This window comes from Mycetomoellerius zeteki, unplaced genomic scaffold (genome assembly GCF_001594055.1).
Source record: "Mycetomoellerius zeteki isolate Tzet28-1 unplaced genomic scaffold, Tzet1.0 scaffold426, whole genome shotgun sequence".
NCBI classification, from domain to species: Eukaryota; Metazoa; Arthropoda; class Insecta; order Hymenoptera; family Formicidae; genus Mycetomoellerius; species Mycetomoellerius zeteki.
This window is the reverse complement of record NW_017257421.1, coordinates 357,602-374,363: the sequence shown is the minus strand read 5'-3', so window position 1 is coordinate 374,363 and position 16,762 is coordinate 357,602. Positions and strand designations below refer to the sequence as shown.

At 35.4% G+C, this 16,762-nt stretch overlaps 1 protein-coding gene across 4 annotated transcripts in view; it reads right to left on the bottom strand.

Annotated features, from left to right (window-relative positions):
* Positions 1-16,762, bottom strand: part of Ssdp (Sequence-specific single-stranded DNA-binding protein) — a 31,603-nt gene that overhangs the window by 9,075 nt on the left and 5,766 nt on the right. The window contains exons 6-14 of one of the 4 annotated variants that reach the window (XR_001936805.1): positions 16,617-16,703; positions 14,380-14,487; positions 13,802-13,876; positions 13,573-13,621; positions 12,829-12,858; positions 11,537-11,748; positions 11,267-11,437; positions 10,913-11,113; positions 3,592-4,523 (exon numbers count right to left, since the gene is read on the bottom strand). Coding sequence is in view for 3 of the 4 variants with exons in the window: in XM_018454146.1 (XP_018309648.1) it covers positions 4,419-4,523; positions 10,913-11,113; positions 11,267-11,437; positions 11,537-11,748; positions 12,829-12,858; positions 13,573-13,621; positions 13,802-13,876; positions 14,380-14,487; positions 16,617-16,703 (1,038 nt within the window). In the remaining variant the exon portion in view is untranslated. Of the gene's footprint in view, positions 1-2,783; positions 4,524-10,912; positions 11,114-11,266; positions 11,438-11,536; positions 11,749-12,828; positions 12,859-13,572; positions 13,622-13,801; positions 13,877-14,379; positions 14,488-16,616; positions 16,704-16,762 lie in introns of those variants that run through there. The other 3 variants (XM_018454146.1, XM_018454147.1, XM_018454148.1) reach the window with 3 other exon arrangements.

Sequence of the window (16,762 nt, the reverse complement as noted above, 5' to 3'; positions counted from 1 at the left end):
TCTAATACATTTGTATTAAATACGTTGGAGAGTACAATAAGCGTCTGTAATCGCACTAAACAGTTCTCAAACTATTACTCATGATAATGTTTCAGCAATAGAAAATAACTGCATAAATTGCAATAAACTTTGGTGAGTGTTTCGCTTTCTAGATCATACGAGTCCAAAACGCGAATAAAATACTATGGTAAAAGTTATTGAAGTTTTTGCTGTTGAGAATAATACCGGCATTATACGAATAATTATAATATATTCAACTGAAGTAGTTTTAGACATATAATAAATGTAATTATATTTATTGTAATTTTATATTTATTTTAATATTGTAAATTACACACAGTTAGTTAGCAGTTTAAATATAATTTTTTTTTAAATGAAGATTTTTTAATGAAAAATACAATGTTAGATCTCATTTTTGCAATAGAATGTAAAAAAGAATACATTTTTTATAGAATTTATACTTTAATATTTTTGTTATGTAGCTGCATAACACAAATTTCACTTACCTGTAAATCTTCAAAGAGTGGCTTATCTTCGTATCAAGATCTTCCAACAACTCGTCATTAGAATTAATTATCCGTCGTCACGCAAGATTGGGAGCACGCAAAACACAAGGCTTGGTAGGATATACAGATGACATTTATTTAATTACTTTATTATTTATGCTACTGAATGCTATATTCGCAATAGGTATTTCTATAATTATATCGATAGATCATGCGTGAATCCGTAGAATGCGTGAGGTTTGCCGCGCGAGTTTTACAGCCCATGTGTGAACGCGTATGTTATAATGATTACGCGTGTGTAAATTAATTACAAGGGGAGAAGAGGAGGCCGGACGCGAGGGGTGGTTGGGAGGATGGATGCCGCTCCGAATATGCGGGCGCGCCATCGTCGAAGAAGTCGCCCCTCTCGACGAATCGTCGACCATGCGCGATCAAGCTCCTACCCGCTCCGATTTCTCCGGCTGATCCGCGAAGAACTATGTGTGCGCGCGACTCGATTTATAATACCTAAGTTTCTCTCTTTTTTTCTCTCTTCATGCCCTTCGATCGCGATCGATATCGGATCGGTCCCTCTCGATCGCGAATACGTAAACTAATAAACGGGGACTCGATCACTATCTCGAACTTCGGCCTTCAACTCTCTCTTACTATCAGCTTCCTAATTTTCATTCGATCGTAAGAGAAGACCGTCGCAAAAGAGGAACTTCCATGTCACGTCTGTTCGTGACTTGATAACTCACTCTTGCTTGTGAAGGAGTTAGACGCGCTTTTCCTTCGGGATAAATTCTTTTGTTTATCTCTTCTCTTTCTTTTTTTTACAACCACCGCTCGCAAATATCACTGCCGAAATATATTCTTAAATAAGGAATGCAAAGGAGTCGAAATAATGATCGAGTCCGAATACATACATTTAAGAACTTAACAATATACATATACAAGGACGTATGTAACATAAGGCGCAGCTCCCATCTAGGGATTGCGATGATCCATTGCCATCATCTTATCCGATTGGATCAAAGTAACTTCACAATAAAATTACTAATATCCTTCTCCGTCGCGATACATTTCGATTGATCATTTAGATCTGTTCTTGTCAGCTGCAACTCTTTTCACGCTTTCTACACTTAAAACGAAGCAACTATATGTTTACGCTTTGGAAAGAGAAAAAAGGAAGAGGAAAAGCGTAGAAGGTGCATCCAGAAAGAACAGACTAAATGAATGAAGCGGCCAGAGAGAAGATCCGCAGAAAATCTTCTTATGGAACTCACATATTTTATTCTTTATACAAAATACCATGTAAGATATCCTGAATTCAACGCTAGAGAGAGAGCGATCGAGATTACCATTTTTTCTCTTATCTTCTCCGAAATTAAGAAGAAATAATAATCTGCGTGCTAAATTAATTTGTAAATTATCAAAGATATACTGGGTGCGTTTTGATTTTATGAAAAGAACGATGCGTTTGAAACGATACTTAACAAATGTATACAATCGATGATACAGCAGTGAAATCCGACCGATGATCTTTTCAATGCTACAGATATTTGAATCAATAGAACATTATCGTAGTAAAACGAGTATGTTACATTTAAGTAGAAAACGCATCGTATATAAATCTAAAAAAAAATTTCTCTCATGTATGGCATATCATTCTCACGTACAAATTGGAATTATATAAAAACGTCGCGCATCCAATCATTGTCTATTAAATTTGTTACAATGAACGTCCTAACAATCATTCATTACCGGCCACAAAGCACAATCGCTCAGACGCAATTATTTTTTTAGAACAAATATTTTCATTAATTTAGATAGACATGTTTCTCGCAAATCGTAAATATTTGGTATCTGTAAGATCCAAAAACATCATCTATATATGCATCCATATTATTCAATATAAATTATACAATATCATATGCGAGAATTGCGCTCAAACAAATCGAATTGCACTACTTGTAGAAGAATATCATAATATACTTTTTATAATATTATATTATATAAATATTATATTATAATTATAAAATAATTATAATGTAATATTTAATAATAAGTTAGAAACAAGACCGTTATATAAATAAATCAACTAAGAGAAGTGCCACTTCCAGTCAAAAATAAAAAATATCTATTCAACATAATTATGAAAACATTATGATATCTACATTATCATTTCACTATCTTTTACGATCGGTGAAAATAAAGATTAAACTAAATTGAAATTGAAACATATATCTTACATATCATAATTAATTATAGTTAATCTTTTTTCAGTAGGAGAATTCGTAAGACAACTTCGAATACTCAAGTTCGTTTTATAAACACAAAGTTACATACTAAACCGTGCGATATGAAAATGATCGTAAATGATCATCACAGAACGTAACCGCGGAAAAGTACAAGTCCTAGGAAAATACTTTGTAACCGGTCATATGTAAATTAAGCATTCCTCCTTTCCATCGTAAGCTTGCTTTGGTTCATGATGATGTAATCGCATATTTATCGTACAGCAGAAGTAAATTTGGTCCTCGATCGTGACGGAATACCAAAGATCTCCCACGTTCGGGCGACGCAACTTTCATCCTTGTGCTTGTAAACATCTTACTGCGCTACTACTGGCGACTTTACGTATCCATGGCTATATAACGAAATGTTCTTCATTTCTCTTTTTCTTTCTTTTTCTTTTTCGGCCGATTAATCCTCCTCGTGGTCCACGTCACACGCGATCGATCTTATCCTTGGGCTCTATGACGATAATCAACGGTCTGATTCGAACTAGGTTTCAATTAACGATATATTTTTCAGTTTTATTGGCTATGATCAGGCTAGTTCGACTCTTCCCAAATCATAATCGAATAAAGCTACAGACGAAGAGTTAATCATAATTAACTTGGACGACCAATCCTCGATTGTACGAACTTGGCTGTACGAACAAAGATCTCAATGGAGATTGTTGTACAGAACGAATGAATTGCGATCGAGATCATTTAGAAAATTTCGCGGACTTATCCTGGAAACGATCGTAATCCTGATCGTAAAAATTTCACAAGTTTAACGTTTACACTAATATAATACTATCACACACACGCACTCTCTCTCTCTCTCTCTCTCTCTCTCTCTCTCTCTCTCTCTTCGTCATGTACTAAGTAAGATACTGGAACAACGTTCGCGGTTGTGTCCTAAGAGTGAACGTATGTTAAGCGAACGAGTAACAAACGTACAGTAAATGCGAGTTTTAATCAGCTGAAGTTCGAGAAATATTTAACTTCGCATATAGGGAATGCAGATAAAAAAGAAAACGATAGTTACTCGATTATCCGATACGCGTTTGTTTCGACTGAAAGTTTCCGCACGTTGCGTGAAATTTTAAGTAAGCTCGATCGCATTACTCGTTCGCTCAGAATGACGTACCCACTTCAAGGATAACAACATTATCAATGTTCGATACTGTACAACATCGCTGTGCGAGAACGTCGGTCGACGCGTGAGAGTCGCGCGAAATCGATGCTCTCTTTCTCTCTGTCTCTGTCTCGAAGGTTTCTCCCGTCCTGACATCGTGGTCCTCCTTGTAGCAGCGCGCGACAAAAAGGATGGATCACCAATGCGCGCAAGAGACCCATCTTGCGCCCTTCCTCACGGAGATCGATCTACGCCGTTCGACGGCTCGGAAAGTAGAGAGGAGAGGAAGATCTTATACGTGGTGAGGTGCAGCAAAGGTTTCATCCGAGAAAGGGATGAATAGGAAACGTACGAGGCAGGAGAGTGGTTTCCACGGCGAAGGGACGAGGAGAAGACGGGGGGAAGGGTGAAGGGAGGAGAGGATGGAGATACTTCTCGGACTAAAGGAAGAAAGGAAATCGGTTGTGTTTATCTCTTATATTGTTAATTTGGTCTCGGGGTCCAACGACTCGTGAAGAGTTATTGTATGAAATAATCGGGATGGTCTGAGTCCTTCTCAAACCTCTTCGCCTCCTCCTGCATGCTCTCCTTGATCTTCAGGATGGCCGCCGACTCGGTCTGATCCTGCGAATCAACCAACACCAGGCCGGTTACACGTAAACGATCAGGCAAGCCCATCAACCTTGCCCAAGTTTTTCCGTGCGCAGCGTCTTTCACCAGCGTGATTCGCGGGACTCTCGGTAATCGCGCGTCAGAATTTCGATAAAGAGGTCCAGCTTTCGTAGCCCGAGCGGTAAATGTCCGGCCAAATATTTCCCTCTCGTTGCCGCGCGTAAGGAATGCGTATGCCAGGAATCTTGCCCAGTAATTTCTTCCCAGATAACGAAGAGCGCGAGAAAACGTATCATCGCGACTCGCAGGAGCCACGACGGTGGAACGAAACCGAGGAGTCCCGCGAAATAAAATCCGTCTTCACCCCCGGGGTGCGAAAACGCTGGCCGGTGAATAAAACGCTTTTAAAAGCGCAACGTGATGGCGGTGCGTCGTGAAGGGGCCGGGCTCGTGAAACGAAAAACTCCGTGGGACAGGATACTGAGGAGGTGTCTCGTTGTCGGGAACCGGAAGAAAAGTTGGAGCTTGAGGTACTGTTTGCTTAAGGGTGCTCTGACCCACAACACATGGACGTTACGTAAGATAGTGAAGCCCGTGTCGAGCTGAACATAATACAGCAATAAGAATAATAACGACAATAATATTAATGATGATGTGATGATGATAATAATAATAATAAAACACAATGAAAAATTCATTATCGTCGCCTGCCCCCCCCACGCACGCACACCTCACCGATTATAAACGACAGGTAGTACAGTGAAAAAAAAGGTACTCTAGAGAAACTCGACGTGTCGTCCTTCACACACTTATGTTTTTCCTCCCCCCTTTTTTTTTAGCGGAAGACTTCCGCCCCTTCGGAATTTTTGTCTTCGCTTATTTTTCGTGTCTCGCAATCCATCGATACGCTTTGCGCTGACGCATCCATGTGCTACAGGTCAGTACAGGCTAGTACTATATACAGCTATCTGTTCTGCTCTAGTCCGGTTTTTACGTATTTCATACGCAGTGAAAAAACGATAGAACACTCGAGAAACGTTCAACGAGAGTGCAACATCGATCATGACAATGTGTTCCACAGCCGCAGCGATAGTGGTGCAACGTCCGACTTAGCGGAGATCAGTGTCCAAGTATCAACGATCCAAGAATTGGCTTAAAATCAACGATTTTTCGTTTAAAGAGTATAGATACTGATCGCGCTAATCGGACGGATGGTACGAACAAAGCGACGAGTGAAACACAAGTGATGTGTGTTGTGTGATTAGCACAAGTGCAAATACACGGAGACGGATAGTTATATATAAATACGATGATAGCCAGCACCCCTCGGATTGAATCGTAAATAAAAAAGAAAAACGCAATAATCTCAGTGTAACAGGATTACATTTATTGTCTCGATCTCGCCTGGCTTATAGGCATATATTAATTATGTTATCATTCAGCGATACGTTCGGCTTACAACGAATATATCAAATAAATTGGCATTAAGGGTACCAAACTGCCGCCCCATCCGTTTCGCGAGTCTATTATTATTTTTATCGATGAACTAGGAACAACGTCGCGAAATAAGTCGACGTTGTTTCCGCTCGAGGAAACGACTATCGTGGAGATCAGCAATATCGACAATTGCGATTCGTCGTGCGAATCGCATTCAAGCTTCGTACCCTTAATGCGCCGCTTTGCCGAGCTTTTCTTTCACTCATTGACTCGTGTTGTACGTCCTCGCATTAAAAAGAAAAGATTATGCGACTCCATAAGCGCGTGTGTACTTTCTTTTCTCCGTTTGACGTATGGCTTAACGGCAAGACGGCAAGAACTCCGGGATATCGGCAAGCAGTACGCTCTGCGAGGCTATCCTGTAATATCTCTTGTGACAGGCGGCAAACAATTCCGATCAGATAAATTGACAAGCTTTAATTACAAGATAAACCCGTCACCACGTCATCCGCGCGTTCGCAACTTTAGCAAAATAATTAATATTTCATGTATTTTTATCCTCGCGTTCATCATGTCATTTACCATCTGTCGCAAAATGTGTGTAAGTATACAAATTTTGGATAATATATAAATAGTGTAAAGCAAAGTATTCTGTTTTCTTAATCGATCCATCTGTTAATCCACGATCCCAAACCGAGAAGCGTTAAAGAACGCCCAAGAACGTTCGTAGCAAGGTAGCTTTTGTAAAATAAAAAAAAAAAACGAGCTTTCACAACGAGACAATAAAAAAAAACTTGCAGCGTCTTGCCGTTTGATCCCAGAGCATGCACTTGCGCATACGCACATTCACTCCTCTTCTCTCTCTCTCTCTCCCTCTCACCCGCATTCTCTCCGTGTATTTTTTCTTTTTTTCTTTTACATAAAATTCCATCGATGTCTCGGCACTATAAGTTAATTTAACATAACTAATAGCAGCACAGTATAGTCCAGTACTGACCTATAATCAATGCGGACGGATGGATTCCGGGAAATCTCTCGCTTCTCACCCTCATCGCATTTTATCTTCCGTTTCTCTATCTATACTCGCTCTCTAAGGTTCAGTACTCGCATGTCTACGTATCTTATATTCATACAAAAATATTAACGTTTGCATATATATATATATACATATATATTATATATACATATCTATATTTATACACACATATATATATAATATATATTTTTCTTATATACCTCTTTCTCTCTCAAGTACTTCGTTTAAGCTACCTGCAGTAAACCATTCGCCTCGCAATACCGCGTGATCTCGAGCTGTCGAACTACCGTTCGTTGAGAGATCCGCCTTTACCGTTGTACAATGTCAATCGGCTATCAGTGTCAAAGGTGAAAGCTGCGATCGATTAATTTACATGAAATCATCGTTGCTCGAGTCGCACCAAACGATTAAAAGTACGTAGAGTAAAAATTCTGCTTTCAAAAGTGATTCCACCTTTCGTTCTACAGTGACGCTAAAAATTGAGCAAGTGACGAGCTTTACATACTTCGTACGAGAAACGACGGTGAAACTAAGTGTTAGTGGGTCACGAAACGCGCGTTGATTGATTTCTGCATGAATTAAATAGGAACGATTCTAATTAATTTAGAGCGATATTCACGGACTGCATGAAGCCTGATCCACAATGCATGCAAAAAAATCTTGGCTTTCTGCTTCTTGTTTTTCATCTTTTTGTGACCGTTTTATCAACAATCATATTTTTTGTTTCTTCCGAAGTTCATCAACTTTGTTTTCTCGGGCAGAAAACGAAGAAACAAGAAGCAAAAAGACAAAAGGTAAACAGTGACAAAAAGCAAGAAATAAGAAGCAAAGAGCACATTGTGGATTAGGTTTTAGAGAATAATTAGAAACGCGATGCGACTTTGCATCTATAATTTGCATAAATTATCCTGAAAATTTAGATATCCCGAATGGGGATACAAAAATTGGACTATTAGAGATTTTACAGCGCGAGTATGGCGCGAGTTTCCCTCGTAAAAAATTATTGTTAATCCGTTAATCGTTTCTACGCGTTTGTATCAATTGTGCTTCGCGAGCAAGAAAACAGTAATCCATATGTATCTCGTTATAGAGATGTACGTACGATGTATCAATTTCCATTTGCAAAGCTAATGACGGATGCAAGAAAGACAGAATGCCTGCTCCTAATATTGGGAACAGACTGTGAGCAAATAATTGGAGGGATTCGGTCCGCGTCTGCTTAGACTGTGTTCACCTTATTACAGAGTCCCGTGATCGTTATTGCAAAATGTGCGAAAGTTGAGACTGCTAGATTCACGTAGGTGTAAAAAGACCGCGCGAGATACACCTTCTCGGAGGAATCCTCATCTGCCGTTTACATCGTTAACTCTATAATGCAGTGAAGAATGGGCCAAACATCAACTCAGTATCAAGTACAACTCAGAGTGGTGCGTTCAAACGAGATTAACAAAAGAAAACGAGAAAACGTAAAACTCGATTAATAATTATGCGATCAGTAATCACAGTAGCGGATTGTTATATACGTATATTCTATCGTGTATGTGTATAAGTGTGTATATGTACGTGTTTCGTATCTTATGTAATAATCTTCACGTAATTTTTCAGGCACCTTTACTTACGACCTACGTATAATTGTCAAATAAATATAAATAATAAAAAATAATCTGACAAATCTCTTAAGTAAATATTAACTAGCTTCCGTAGTAAAATATAGGCATAATCCAGGGATTGGAAACAATTTTACTAACTAAGATGGAAATAATTTTACTAACAATTATTCTGGTATGCATTTATTTTTGTAAAATCGCAATATGATAAATAGCTTGAATTATATTATTCTACGTCAAACGTGATTATGCAACTGAAAAGCTTTTCATTATAAATTATAAAAAAAAAGAAGGCAAGAATCAAGTAAAAGTATTAATTTAATATTTATATGTCAATATTTTAAATAATATAATAATATCGTTATAATACCAAAAAGCTATGTATAACAATATTATTTATACTAATTTATTTTTATTTCGATTATTATGTAATATTACATAATGTATATTTTTATTTCAATAATTAAATATAAAACATATAGATACCGATAAGTGATCAGCTTTTTTTACCGTTTTCAATCCCTGGTGTAATCATAGTAACGTAAAAAAAAGAATTATAAAATAACTAGTCTTGCAACCTTTTGAGTATTTAAACAAAGCATATACATATCGTATTCCTAGACACGGCGAGGCGCACGTGTAAGAATAATCGTTGCTCAAGTATCTGCGCCATTTAGTGATAGCAGTTCAATTAATGAGCGCTTAAGTGCTAATCCTAATCGAGCAGGAGCAATCGATAACGATCGTACGCTGCGATTAACACGTATCGTTAACTTTTTTTTTCTTTTTCGCTCTGGCTTGCTACGAGCTTGAACCACTACATGTGCCGGACTATAGCGAAACTAGCCGGAACGCACCATGAAACACGTGAATACGCAGCGAAACTGCGATGCTTTTCCGCATTACATGTATATAACCGGCACACCATGTGCGAAGTCTACGGCATCTACGAACTCGGGGCTGGCTCCAAGGCGACTTGATTTTTTAAAAAAACTGTCGAGAATACAGAGAAGGTGCACGTACGTGATTACTGATAACTCTTTTCGCAAGACTCGCAAAGAACGTCCGCGACGCCGTCACTTCTAAATTACGACAAAACTTTGCGGATTATGCAGGATAACTGAAGATTAAAAACACGTTTCTTGTTTCTTTGCTCATAGAAACTTCTGTTTGAAAGATGAAATCACACGTGCGTGCAATAAAAACAAAAAGAAGTTTAAAAAGAAATTTGTAAGGTGGAGCGTTAAATCGAATTAAATGGTGTAATGAAAATTAGGCGTAAATAATTATATACATATATACATTTACTGCTACATATAATAATTTTATTCTTAAAAAAAAAAACAAATGTTAAAAAAATGTTTAAATAAATTTATAAATATTATTTTAGACATAGAGACTAACTTGATTCCGGATTCTTAAAGCACAAATTTTTTGTAATAAATTTTGTCGGCCATTTTCAATTATCGAACAAATCGCCAAAGTTTCAGCAAAATCGAAGACGAAAGCGTCGTGACTGTTCCTTGTCATATCCTACTGATAATCTCATATAACAACATATAAGATTAGTATGTAAAATCGTATACGCGATTGAATCAAAAGTTCGATTACTTTGTCGCACGAAAGTAATTTGGTGTTTCACCTTATAAAGCACGCAGAAAGAACTTGAAACACTTATATAAATATATATAAATATTATTTTTCATAAAATCAATATAAATAATAAACTATTAAAAATCAATTAAATTATATTAAGTCTCGTCATCTTTCTGCCCACTTTATAACTGCATCGTTAGACGTTATTGTTAGTGTGATAGTAGTTAGACGCAATTTCAGCGAATACGGTTATGACAAATATTAGATGCGACCAAATAACGCTGATTAAATTTACCAAAATACCATGTAACGCGTGATTAAACAGAACACCTTCCGAGAAATTTATAGGGACAAATGATACTCTGTAAGAAAGCATTAACAAGCCTGTTGGAGCGAGGCTGAGGATAAATCCCTTGAACGAGACTGAACCCATATTATTTTAGCAAAATATGTGAATATCCGCCGTACTGATAGAAGCGCTTGTGGCTGTTAATTGAGATGATTAGAAGGGCAATAAGTTGTAACATGGATTCGTATGCCACAAAAATTATAAATAAATAGATAATAATTTAAAATAAATTTTTGAAGATTTGATCACATTAATATATAAAGGCGATGAATAAAAGAGGTGATTAGTCAGGTAAAACAATGACATACAAATCCACAACAACACGTCGAGTGTGTGACCATTAGAAAAAGTTATCAAACAACCTGTGCATACTTACATTCTCTCCAGGAGCTCCGAATCCACCTAGATTATAATCACCCATTCCGCTGCCGCTATCTTCCCGTGGTGTTCCAGGACCACCGTTCGCTGGACTGTTCTTCATCCCGTCGAGACCGTCACCGTTTAGAACCGGACCCATTGTATTAGGACCCATAGGTCCCATTGGACCGCCTTCAGGCCCGCCGCTCATTGGAAAATCCTAAAATATGTTATATTGCTTGCATGTAATATATATAAATGTTTTAAACATTAATTTAATTTGTTTAGGATTTATAAAAAAACTTGCAATCCAGATACAGCTTATTAATAAATTTAAAATATAATAAATAACTGTTATTGTTTAATCACTTACACCCGGCATATTTCCTCCAGGTACAGGCTTCATAATGGTATACATATTTTCTCCTCCACTATTGCTGCTATCCTGTGGGCTAGGCATAATGGGTGTACCGGGTCCAGGCGGACCCGTTGATCCAGGCGGCCCTCCGTAGTTGCCCGGCGATGACGATGAATAATTCATTGGCTGCATCACAAAGAAATGTTAGATATTTGTATTCGTTAAAATAGCATTAAATATTAGAAATATATCGAGAAATAAAAATTGATATGCATTTATCTATACCGTAGATGTGTTAGGTTGCCACTGTTGTCTGCCACCTGGAGCAGCCATACTCATTGGTGGCATTCCAGGACCTCCTGGTCCACCTGGACCCAAAGTACTATTGGGTGGTGGACCTCTCATGCCTGGACCATAACTTCCAGGACCCATCGGTCCCATCCCTGGTCCTCGCGGAGGATTCATTCTTGGATTCATTGGGTTCATTCCTGGTGGACCTATGGTAGAAAGTAGAGTTTGGTAAATTCAATCGTTAAATAAGGGACTGTTAACGTTTGTTCTAGTTCTATGTTAATGCTAACTGCTAATTACGATTTGTGGACTAAACGATAAAAATTGTGGATTTGTGAACTCTAAGATAAAGTAACTTGTGTATGAGAATGGGCTTCATGTGCGATGTAGTATTAAGTACGAGCTTAAAGTGAGAGTCGAAATTGAGTCATGCTTTGCCAAAGTCGAGCTCAAGGTAAAGCCAGTGGATGACATGCTGTTCAAGCAACTGTCACCACACAAATTAACATAGTGAAAAGCTCATGCTAAAGATAGAAACAGCATGGTATTAAATTGCGAACAATTATACGTTCGAATAAAAAAACAAAATAATTTCCGTTAGCTGTATTATTAAAAATTCTTTAAAAAAAATTCTTGAATTTTAATTTCAAATAAAAGCGATTTTTTGTTTTATGCGATAGTGTAACATCTACAAATCACAATTAAATATTATTTCGTAAAGATGTAACTTAACATGATAATGAATGTTCTAAAAATATATTTGCTAAACACAAACATATGATCAGCCTATCTTTTCTATTTGCATGTAGCATGATTTCATAATACGCAACAAATTTTAAATACTATTAAATGTAAGCTTGTTACAATAACAGATTTAAATATTCTTTGTTAATTTAAAAATGTCCAAGAAAATTCCGCAAAAAAAGATACATTTACATACAATTTAGACATATATATATATATATATATAAATGTTCAATTTAATATTTTACACACATATATTAGCAACGATCTTTATCACAGAGTTATTGAATGATGTGCCGAATTTCATATGAACTATATTAAAAAATTACTTGTTATACATAAAACTAAATATACACGTCTATATACTCAATTGCGATTGTCATGCTGGATGCTAGTTCGGATGAGCAAATCATCTTGCAAAAGAGCAAAGCCGGTGCAATTATCTTTATGAAAATGAAAATAAAAAAAATCGAAGGCAAGGAGAAAAAAATAAAAGTTAGGCTTGACTAAGTCATGTGAGTGTGATTTGGGTTGCTTCCTACCTTGCCACCCTACAAATTCTCCAGCTTCGCCTGAGGAACACAAGAGCACACATTAGTACGGCAGGTAGGTAAGGTCGGGTTCATGGTAGTAAAGCCTAGTTATTTTGCAGTGGTATAGCAGATAAAATTATTTTTTAATTTAATATTCAAAAATTATTTAAAAGTTACTCTTGAACATACACTGGAATAATCATGTTGACAGATATGTGTTTAATTAAATCATATAAACGATTTGGGAGCCAAGCCATTTTATCTATTACGTAAAAATTCGTAATATTTTTATATTTGAATTTTTATATTTTTTAATTCGTAATAGTTTAAAAATAGAATATAAACTGCATTTTTTCGAATCAAATTTATGAGATGACAGAATATCCTGAAAAATACGTATTACATATATGACGATTTGAATTACTTATATAAAAAATTAAAAAAATTATATAAAAGCATATCAAATAAAATATTTAGTAAAAAGACCCACTGAAATACATTTACATACTAAAATACACAAGACTGAATATCTAGCAGTAACAATCGAACGCAAACTACACCACTGCTTGTAACTAGACAATTCAAAAACCAATCCACTCCACATCACAGCAATCCAATCCAATTTAAAATATTACTTATTCGTTTATTGCTGTGTGGTTTTTGGTACGCATGCGTCTATGCCATTCTTCTCTCGCAACTCTCGTCAATGCCAGAAAAAAGTATATGAAATACTGGCATAAAATTGACTCTTACCTTGCCTGGTAGGATCCATACTATTTGGCATCATTGGTTGTCCTGGTGGCTGTAAAAAAAATAATATAAATTTATAATATTTATATAATGCAGATCTAAATATATTTAAGAATTAAAATCATGAATAGATATAAAATAGACATTGGCAAATAGGCACTGTATATATATGTAAATATTATTTTATTTATTTATTTAAATCATAATATATGAATTAAATTCTCATACTTACTCCATTAAAGTCATTTCCCATTTGTGGCATACGTACTCCAGGTCGTGGTCCTGCTGGATATCTAGGGCCCATAAACTGTAACATTCATCAAAACAAACATTCATCAAACTGATCATATAACAAAATGTATTAATCTCATAATTTGAAGGTGTAAATTAAGTATCCATAAAGTGTCAATCATGATTACTATACACAGAATTGACTAGATATAGTATAAGTATCAGCCAGCCACAATAAGCAATCCGTGAGATGATAGGCCATAAAATATGCATTTCGAGTTCATCGCAGCACATTAGTTGGTTATCATTACACAACGTTCCTAAGCCCAAATTGTGGATGAGATTTATTTATAATATAATATGAATATAACATTCTAAATTATAACGTAGAACTCTTTTAATAAACCTATATTTTTGTATAAAGACAAAATCACGAAGGACATATATATGAATGAAGGAAACAATTATAGCGATTGTGGCGACAATTATGAATTTCGGTTATACCATGATATGGTGCGATGATACAGCGGAATAAGTGATTCTTCATGAGTGAGAGTGTATGTGTTGAATGAGGCTTACCTGGGTGGACATCATCTGCGAGTGTGGGGGCGGGGGTGGCTGGGGGTGCTGGGGGGATGGCTGTGATGAGGGGTGTGTGGGCGGAGATGGTCGCATTGTCGAGTTGTTCTGCAACAAGCAACGCAAACGACAGACATGTAGCAACACTGCGATCCAGGCAACAGCTAGACTAGAAGGCTTTGGGGATGATTGTGTTAATACTATGATCGATCTCAGCATCTTAAGTTATCCGACAGAAAGTTGTAATTAGGAAAAATCGTTCTAATGACGTTTCAGTGTCTGTCGATGTGTGCACCCTCTTTTCATAATTACAACCTGTATGTCGATTTTAAATCGATTTTAAATCGATTTTAAACTGTGAAACGAAACATACAAGAGTATAAAAAGATGCCAATCAATTATAAAATGTACAGCGTTATAGAACGTAAAACTTCGCTGGAAAGATATGATGACTCCTAAGCATTACAGGATACCTATGTACGTAGAGAGATCTAGAAACAATTTGTATCGTTCACATATTGTGTAGCATATTATTTTTCTCTAATCTAGTAGGGGACGACTACTTTGACAAGCAACAGATGCATAACTTTTCTTCATTTTCTTTTATCCACATACATTTTATATTATTTATATTTTTTCATTTAGTTCACACAAATATTATCATTAAAATCAATGATATAAGATCATATTTATATCATTATACAAATAAATAAAAAATAAATCTCAAATACTGATAGAAAAGATAAAAAATTTGTATCTTTTGCGTGTAATTGTAATCTTTAACAAATGTATGATTAAACCATAAATTTATAGAATTATATACATATTTACATATATCACGTATTTAAAAAAATTATAAATCTTTTTAATTTTTTCATATAATTAATCATATAACAAATAATTATTGTAATATCTATGAAATCAACGTTTGCCGAATAATACAAATAATATCGTGGACCATTTGTGAAAAAACTAGACTACATTTCTAAGCAGGCTTCCATGTTAGTTGTCCCATACATTCTAAAGAGTATAACTTTGTGGCTGGCTACGTAATCCTAGAAAAATGTTAATTTTTATTTTGCAAACAAATGTTTGCATAGCACGAACAGAACAGTAATGTCTCTACCAGCAATATTTTTGTGTTACTGCGACATGACCAGCGCAAAGTAATATACTCTTCATCATATGCTTATTGTACCACAATATTGTGCTCTAAATGTATTCTAACATCTATATAATCCTGTTCTTCATAGAGTTTCTAGATTTGCTTTATGCGCCAAGAAGATGAAACAGTGAAAATGGTACAAGAACGCACATACAAGTATTAGATAGAGAGCAGAGAGAAAGTAAGTACATATATACAGTATAGAGACAAGCATGACATAAGAACGTCTTTTGAATGTACACTTGTTTCAAAACAAGTTAATCACGACTACGGTTAAGGTGTGTATATTTATCGATAATAGGGATATAGAAATATATTTAGTTAAATAATTATCATGTAAAAATGTATAACATATAATTCATTTCTCAAACTCAACCAAAAGAAAGAAAAATAAATTGTACAAAGATCGGTTCTGTCACTTATTTACATGTAACTTATTTAAAAATTATTTCAAATTATCTATATTGATAATTGTTTTCTAAACAATAACCTAAGTTAAATAATGACAAGTTCTTCATTTACTTGAATGTTTTCTATACTTATTCTTGATTTATTAATTAAATTAAAATTATATTATCTTACTAGATTTGATTACAATCTTTATTTTTAAAATAGCTTAATTGTATTATGCTTTGAATCAAGTGTAAATTTTTAATAAAGGACTATGCATAACAATGATAACAGATACACGACTATGTGTGTATAACACACACATACACATATCTATATAAAAATATAGGCTTTAGATTAATATTTGAAACCATTTTAAATTTTGGGGGGTCAAAACATTAATATTTTTTTTCCAAAATATTTAATAATTTTTGTACAAAATCTATTTGGAACCATTCCAGAAAAAATGCTATCACTATAACAAGTAATATAATTTGAATAGAAAAAAATTTTTTAATTTTAATTCAAATTATTAAAATATATTTTACAAATATTAAGTACAATCAAAATGCAATTATGTGACGACCGATTTAATGAAATAATAGCTTTTTCACTTTATGTATTCTGTAAATAAAGATAAAAACGAATGATATTAAGACATTTTTATGTTATGAAAACTCACTGGGAAGAAAGCAGGAGGCATAGGACCACCAGGCATTCCATCGTTTGGTGGCATTTGACCAATTGGAGATGGGGCTGGCCCAGCATTCTGTAAATATTTCAATTTCATTTCAATTTCTAATATTAATTTTCTTCTTTGCGGAAAGA